Source organism: Corella eumyota, chromosome 4 (assembly GCF_963082875.1).
Source record: "Corella eumyota chromosome 4, kaCorEumy4.1, whole genome shotgun sequence".
NCBI classification, from domain to species: domain Eukaryota; kingdom Metazoa; phylum Chordata; class Ascidiacea; order Phlebobranchia; family Corellidae; genus Corella; species Corella eumyota.
The window spans coordinates 13,303,592-13,312,286 of NC_137493.1; the positions used below are offsets into that span (position 1 = coordinate 13,303,592).

At 33.9% G+C, this 8,695-nt stretch overlaps 1 protein-coding gene across 1 annotated transcript; it reads left to right on the forward strand.

Moving 5' to 3' along the window:
• Positions 1-1,452: 1,452 nt before the first annotated feature.
• LOC145750482 (uncharacterized) lies at positions 1,453-6,213 on the forward strand. The gene is made up of 7 exons (XM_082566526.1): positions 1,453-1,561; positions 1,671-1,714; positions 2,002-2,154; positions 2,417-2,561; positions 4,199-4,276; positions 5,521-5,654; positions 5,894-6,213. The coding sequence occupies exons 3-7, from the start codon at positions 2,006-2,008 to the stop codon at positions 6,015-6,017; spliced, it is 630 nt and encodes a 209-aa protein (XP_082422652.1). The 5' UTR covers positions 1,453-1,561; positions 1,671-1,714; positions 2,002-2,005; the 3' UTR covers positions 6,018-6,213.
• Positions 6,214-8,695: the final 2,482 nt, after the last annotated feature.

Consider the following 8,695-nt stretch of genomic DNA (forward strand, 5'->3'; position numbering starts at 1 on the left):
TTGATCTCGGCATGTGAGGAATTAGAGACTGGAAATTATAACGCGTCGTATATGGTAATTTAACAACGTCGCGAGTTCGCAGAAAAAATGCCAGTTTTACGAGGTCTGTTGTTTGATTATCGCGCAAGTAAATTTTGGGATGCTAATAGCTATACAAAGATAAACGCGGTTAGCCGGGGACAGAATTAGCACTCGCTCAAGACGACTGCGGTTTTGTGTGTTTGCCAGTTTTCCCAAATAAGCTATATTAGTAAAATCCCCGCCGAGTTTATATCCTATATGCATACTTGAGAACGCTTTCATTTTCGATTTTATTTTAAGATTACAACGGTTGGCAAACAGCCAATATTTGACCAACTCTCACCAGGGTTAAAAATAACAATGTGCTTCTGACGTTACGGGGCAGTTATTAAAGCCCCATGGCTAGTTACCCCCTTGGTACAATAACAACTCCAAGGGGTCAGTTTTACCAATGCAGTCGCTACTTTTCCTATTTTTAAAAAAATTTTAAAATCGCCTAAAACGGTGCTTGAAAGTCGTCAGAAAAGGTCGACTTTTGAGTGAGTTTTAAGTTACCTAAACGAACCCAATGACACAATAAGGGCGGAAGTAATACAAGATATTTACGATCTAACAATGGCAAAGACACGCGCCGTTTATGTCCTAAAATCTCTTAAACACTTAACCTCAGTAATCGTTACAACCTCGCTACACAAAGGCGCGCGATTATCCCTTTATTGAAAAGTTGATATTTTACTAGGCGACTATCTTCGGCTTGTTAAAGGCAAACTAATAGCGTTGTTTACGAAAAACACTGACAACGGTTCGAGTTGTTTGTAGATTAAATTTAAGGCGTTCCTGTGAATCAAAAAATACGACAACATGTACAGGCTCTTGATCTACATGCATTTTTACAGCAGCCTTTATGGTAAGAAGATATTAATAAACCTTATGACGTAGATAATGAGTGTATAGCATTACCCTTACATCTCTAAACAATTTGGTTCATTGTTGGACTTGTTTATAATACAACACAAAGCCAAAAATTAATTATGACGTAATAAGGGGAGAGATTCATAATCCAGGCCTTCCTAAACGGGGCGATTAAACGCATATAGACACTCCCAGTTATTGTGTTGTAATTGAGAAAATCATAACTTTTGACAAGTTGTTACCGCCGGGTTTCTATAACCTACCACAAGCACGGTTTCAGAATCACGCCGCGCTAACTATTACGGCTCTGACATCATACTCCAAAATGTCGTTAACAAAAAAACGTTGATATTTCTTATTTTAGCTCCGCGTTGCTTTTTTCGTGCGCTCACAGCTTTATAAGCGAGCGCACGGCTCAGAAATAGCAGACTAGATAATAAAGTGCAGCGACTGAAAAAGCTTTAAAGAAGATTTCATTTGGATATGCAAAAATATAACCGATGGATTTTTCTATTTTGCAGATATATAAATTATTAAAATACGACTTGTGATATTTTTAAATTGAAAAAGTGAAATATATTTCTAAAAAATTTTAAGTGAATATACATCGAAAAGAAAACCCGAAAAGGTAAGGTATCTAACAAACTAAATGCTTTTTTAAAATACAAATTAAAATTTTTTTTTTATTAAATTTATTTTATAAAGAAATTTAAAATACATATATTTATTTTTTACAGAATTATTTTAAAAGAAACGAATACAAAAAGACCGACTTAAAAAAGTAAGTTGTTTATCAAAATAAATTTTTCGTTAAAAATATTTATTCAATTCGGTTCAAATTATTTTTTTCCCAGGCCCTTTTAATTAAAAAATCTATAAGCCAAGTTTTAGTCCGAAATGGATTTAACCCATTCACCTTAAATTAAATTGTTTAAAGAATTGTTTATTATCGGGTCAAATTAAAGGCGATATACTAATAGGCGTGACTTTTTAATTCTTTCTTCAAAGAAAATGTAATTTTTTTTTTTTTGATGAGCAAAAATTAAATTTTTTTTTTTTGCTTTGCAGGAAAATGCATCAATTTCAGAAAACCATCGTCCGAGTGATTGCCCTATTTGTTATATGCGCCATTATCGAATGTCACGCGCGACCCTTAACCAGCGAAGAAACGCAAGAGCGCGCCAGCCTTGCCTCAAGACTACTAGAACGGCAACACGACAGGTAAATATCTAAAAAAAAATTATTTTCGCTTCGGTAAATTAAGCGTGCTGACGCGGGGCTTCAGTCCATTGTTTCCCGCCACGCGTCTAAGCGTTGACGTAGTGGCTTATACGCTCGATTAAGCTTATGTGATCATGTTCTAAATTTGGAACGGACTGTAATTGTTGTGGGAATCGTAGCACCGTGGAACAGCGCCGGGATTTATAAATGAACTAGTGTGACATTAAAAATTGATGAGTAATATTCTGATTAATTATTTTAGAACATCAGCACGTAAGCGACACGCAGAAATTCGCCTCAACTCAGAAATCGCCAAAGTTACTGAGGATCTTAAGCGAGTAAAACTCATCAACGGAATCTTAAATCAACTCGATATGAATCGACTCAACAATATGGATCGACTCAAGGTAAGCATCACTTTAAGTTAAATGGGTTTTTGTTGCATATGGTCAAACTTGCTTCGATTGCGATATCGCATCGTTTGTAAAACTCGTTAAAAATGAACGCACACAATATATTAGGCTTGCTGCACGCAGTACACAACTTTTAAACTGTTTTTTTTTTGGTGCACGATATGGTTAAATGTTTAAATAAACTGTACACGTCGATTCGACGGGCAGTATTAACAGTCTCGCGAATGCCGGGTGCCTTGGTAAATTTTAAAGTAAAGTTTAGGCTAAGTTTTGTATAGAAAGACGCTTTATTTGGGCCTCGCAAACACATCAAACACGCTACCCCTGAAAATGCCATTCAGCACTTAAATTATAGACCGCGAAAGTAATTTAACAAATCCCAATCGCTCATTAAGCTATTGTAAATACACACAAATTAAAATGCATTAACACAAGCGCAAATAGGCCTAGTCATAATACTTGTCAAAAAGCACTTAAACTGGCAACTTTATGAATCATTAATCAAGTCATTTAAAGAGCGCTCAGCAGAGGCTAAGTCAACTTTGGTTTGTAGACCAAGTCAGGTCGTAACTATAAAATGGCCTTCGTATAAATCACAATAAAATCTATTTCCCCTTGCGGTAAAAATTTAAAATTAAGTTGTCTGGTAAAGTTTTATTATAAACTCGTATAGGAATAATTTGTTTTCTAAAATCGTAAAAGTTAATGACAATTTTTAAACTCAATCAACAACAATTTTACGCGTAGGCGTCAAGTTTACTATTTATCAATTTTAGTATGGCTATGACAAATATTATTTAAATTACAATAGTTCTTAGAAATCGGCTTGTAAACATAAAAATCGCCGATGTAACAAAAAAATACACAAACGTTATAAATATAAAAATTGTCAAAAAATTATTTAAATTGCGTTATATCTTTATATTAAATCGAATTATTCGCTAATCGAGATCGCAAACGCAATTGAAGCAATTTGACCAATATGAATAAATAATATTTAAAATAAATAAAAAACGATTTCGATAAAACACAATACACCACACCACGCCGGCCCCTTATCAAGCGTTTTTCTTACAGAAAATCAAATTACTCAGAGCTTTGCGAAGTATCTTAAGACAACGAAGAAAGCGAAGAAGGCACTAAACAAAAAACTCCGACATCGAAGGGAGTAAAACTTCAAGTTTAAAGAGTCGATTCCGTGATTCCGTTTCCATGAGATCCGGCCCCACGATACACTGCCGCAAGGGGGCGCTGCTGCTTACTGTGATGTTATTTTCCTAATAGTCAACTGTGTTCCGTCTGAAACTCTATTTATTTTCCTCATTTTTCCTTTTGTTCTAATATGCAAGCTATTTATCATTGAGAGAGAGTTTTCTTATATATTTTTATGTCGCTTTTTTGTACTATTTATACCGCTTTTTTACAAAAAAATCAATAAAAATCGTAAGGGTATCGTACACAAAAAGTCTGGTCAATGATATGTCGCATGAACAAAATCACTATTAGCAGACTTGCAAGCACGAATTACTAACAGCACAAACGTTTGTTTGCACGACTAAGTTTAAAGTGTTTTCATTCATTCCAGGTTAGACTATAAAACATGACAATTAAAACAGTTAAAATATTTATAGGGTCCTGGACAGAATGAAATAATCAACGAAGACCTTCAACTAACAGGACTTAAAGTTAAAGAAATACAAAACATACAGGTTAGGGGCTCTTGTTTTTAAAATTGAAAATGATTTATTAAGGTCAAGATATATCTTTAAATCAAAAGCTGAGGTAATGACGTCAATTATAACACATATTACATTGTTTTACTACAAGCATCTAATTAATCAGGGAATTTAACAAACAAGTAGTTGAACAGTCAAACAACACGCAAAATATTAAACAAGACATGATGTGTTGATAACGTTTTAATCTGATACAGTTTGTCCTCAATTTTGAATAATTACTCAATAGCACGGCAGATTTCGTGTGTACCTTTAGATAGGATCGAAAATATGACCAGCAGTTATTAGATATGCCATGTGAATGACGTTTTTACCTTGTTATCCTATAACCCATCGCTTGTCAAGTTGTATCAAAGTTAAGATCTAATAAAACAATTCAAAAAACTCAAAAAGAACAATTGTTGTTGGGCTAGATTGACTGGTAGGAATTTGTTTCTTATAATGGGGTTAAATTGAAAGGTTAATGTAATGCGATTCTGAATGCGTGATCTCCGCATATTAAGATTCTGACAGAAGATAAAAGTGTCGAAATTTGCGCCTTTCAGAGAGTTTAAACTGGTCTATTGGATCTGCATGTTGATAACGAGGAACAGATCATGTCATTTGCAACGCGCACTTTTTAGCGGTTTACCGACTTGAACATAAATATTTTTCTAGCCTTTTGAGCGAGCTTAAAATAATAACAAACAATGTTAGTACCATTTAATGAAAATCTGATAAACAAGTTTATTTCTAGTAAAAGGCATGGCTATTGTTTAAAGATAACGGTCTGTTTACTGGATTACGAACTTATGAAATCATAAATGGACGTTTAAGTTTCTATGAGCTTCTCAATGTTGTTGCAGCATGACATCATTCTATTCGTAATTATATAGTTTACATGAAAATTACAGCGCTTAGGCTAATCGCCCGTGTACAGTATCAACACACCCAGAGCGATTTAAACGGCCAAAGTGACGTAACACACCTACCCATTGTTCTTCAGTCATTACCTAACCGAAGTACAAGTTTAAACGTTTTGATAAATTGGGCCAAACTGACAATCAAGCCTGAGTTTTCTATGAAGCCGAAATATTTTTTAGCAAGAGGCACTTAAAAACCGGCGGCCGGCTTGATATTATCAAGGCGCCACTATCTTAAAACAGGCTGCTATTATTAGAAATAAGCACTTGGGTACCGTTTAGTGTTAATCGCAATGCACTTATTTTTTCGTGCAGGTTCGACCTAGCTTTTCACCCCATCACCATTCGCATAAATATTATCACAACTCAGCTAACTCGAATGTTCAAATGAGGATAATACCCAACAATGTACCGCAGCAGAAACCGGTCAATGCACTGCAATACAAAAAGTAAGCCACCATTTTTTTAAATATTTCTGTATTTCAGCAACTTGAACAAATATTTTTGTATGTCAGTTACTGGCTACTAGCAAAACCCCCACTCACATTCTATAACTTATTGATCAAAGCATGTCGTGCGGGTTTATACGAAACTAGATAAATATCTTAAAACAATAGCCTAAAAATAGCAAGTCACCAGGCTTGACTTTTAAAAATTGTGCAATAATCTTGTTTTTCTGCCCCTGCAGGTATACGGAAAACACGCTGAATGCGTTGGCGTTGGCAACGACCTGTATGGACATGAGAGAGAAAATGAAAAGACTAAATATTCGAATCAAAATAACATGCAGTACATCACTTTATCAAGGTTAACCCGTCCACCATTGCAAGCCGCCTAGAATTCTTCAAAACTTGATTGTTTTCTTTATTCAATTTGTTTAGTCATTATTTTTCGGTGTCGCATTTTGCCCAAAAGTGTTACGCTCGCTATTTTGATTTGATGAGTAAAAAAATATTATTGGTTATAAGCCACGCTTATTTAATAACTTTTAAAAATACATGAAATGCTCTTAAACTTGTTTATGACGGATAGGCTCTTGATAGATTTTTGAGAGAATAGGACGCACGCTTTGACGTTAGTTGCAGCGTCGCTCTAGGCTATGAAATCAGCGAAAGCGTAAACTCACGCTTTTGCTTACTATTTTAACCGGGAAAACGCCCATTTCAGTATATTTTATTACTGAAGCGTGGGTAATGTTTTAATATTTTTAAAGGGGGCGATCAACACAACCAATTATGACGTCAAGGGGGATCTTGTTTGGGGTGCGGCAATATGTGCCAGCTCACCTAGAACACCATTTTGTATAAACAATAAAAAAACACTCACGAAGTTATTTTAATCAGGCTAAAAACGAAAATATTATCGAGTTAATTGACAGCTAGATTAATAACAGGTCTAGATACACGTATAGGGGGGTATTTTTTCTATATAAATATTTTTTATCTGTTACACCCGCATTTATTAGAATAATTAAACAACCAACGAAAAACACTAACTTAATCACGCGCCCCCTCAAATTTTTACCTTATCATAATGTTATTTTGGTCTTGATTTTAATATAGCAAATACGCGGTCTATTTTTGGTTTTAATTACTGCTTTCAAAGTTTAATTCTCAATCGTGTCAATTTAATAAGTGACATTTAAGATAATAAGGTGTAAGAATGTGCTTAGTTTGAAAATTTCCTATGAAAATCATCAGGTATTGCACAACAGTTTCACTTAACCAACAACTTATGACTTAATAGTCGAAAACAATTGCTAGCACGTGACATTGCTTTGTTATGAAGCGAAAATTGAGTTATGCAAAATATTAAAGGGCATTAAACCTTAAGTTTGCTTACATTACCCCCTGTTTTTGCGATATAACACAGAACCAAAATGGATTTTAAATTGAATGGAGTCTGCGGTTTTTGGGTCGGCATCTTAACTGATGTTTAAATAATGACAAAACTGACGATAGAACATACTTTCATAAAGCTATTAACTTTGAGTCACAGGCCTAGACAATGTTCTATTACTATTAAATATTGCGCAAGTAAGAAATCCAACCAGTTTCACAGGGTTTAAGGTCATTAAACGGGTTATCTGTTTAGACTTGAGGTTAGACAGATAACTACAAACTGATCAATCCTTTTATTGATGGCAGATTGACTGAAAAGGCTGCGAACGCCATTATCAAAGGCGAGACAGGGATATTATTTTTGTGGTGGATTTACGTTAAATACAAACGATAATCTTGAGCTACGATTTCATGAGAAATTCTCACTATTACAAACCAAACCTAAACACCTGTAACGTATACATGTATTTAAAAATATTTGAAGTATGTCATCAAATATGAATCACAAACAACACATAGAATTATTTTTGTTAAGTCATATAATTTATTCCAGAAAAATCCCTTAAACGGCAAGTTCCAAAGCATTTTAGGCTTGGTTAAACAAAAACTATCAGCGCCAAGTAATGATAGATCATTGTTATTGTAAAGAATAACAAAATTGGTCGTTCATCATGTTTACGGTGATTAGCCACGAACTGAAAGCATAATTTCTTAGATAAACAGTAAAATTGCTTTCACGAAAGTCAACAATGGTTAGGAATTTGCGAACAGAAAACGTGACGTGAACACGGATCTAAAAATGAGCCACTAAATTTCCACTACAAAAAAGATAATCTAGTTATTTATTTTAACACGCTCTTTTACTAAGAAATTCTTAAACAAATTTGTTTTTGCACAAATTTCCAAGTAATAAGATAAAATATTTGCCACCGTTATAAGGTTAAATGTTGACTTATTTTCGGAGCTTGAGCATAGAACAATTTTTTACGCCTTTCCATTATTCAAATTCGGTTGTTTAATGGTAAACAACATTCTAATGTGCAGTAGGGGTTAAACTTAGCTACCGTTGGTAAAAATATTTACTTGACCTTTCTGGAATTAGACAAGTCGCCTGCATTAGGTTTAATTTCACACTAGCGCCCACGCGCGGTCGAAAAAATTCAATATTAATTTGGCACAGTATTTAAAGCTTTTGTAGTTTTTAATAAACTTTGCTTTAAAATGACAAGTTATGACATTAAAAATAAGTAGCAATAAACAAATGAGATTGAGTTGAACCGGTCAAGTTACATAATTTTGCGAAAAATGTTTTATAATCTCAAAATTAACCAAAAAACTTATACAATGTGTTTTTTTGAAATTTTGCCTTGTAATGTTAAATTCACCAAAATCTACTAAACAAGTTACATAAGTTTATTTTGTAAATACTTTATGTGAACTCAAAAAAAAGGTTATTTTAAAACCGAAAATGTGACATAAGTTTCCCAAAAATCTTATCCTTTAAGGATCAAAAGTACATCTATAAACTGACAGTGAAAAATCCAAAATATGGCTCAACTGTATCAGATACGGGTATTACAGATAAACCATCTGATTCATATTTCGATGTTAATTCTAGATTATACCATTGATACCGGTTACCACAAAAG

Coding starts and splice junctions, on each gene's coding strand:
- LOC145750482 (XM_082566526.1), top strand. CDS start 2,006: ATGCATCAATTTCAGAAAACCATCGTCCGAGTGATTGCCCTATTTGTT. Junction 2,562..4,198: donor ACAATATGGATCGACTCAAG/GTAAGCATCACT, acceptor AAATATTTATAG/GGTCCTGGACAGAATGAAAT. Junction 4,277..5,520: donor AAGAAATACAAAACATACAG/GTTAGGGGCTCT, acceptor TTTTTCGTGCAG/GTTCGACCTAGCTTTTCACC.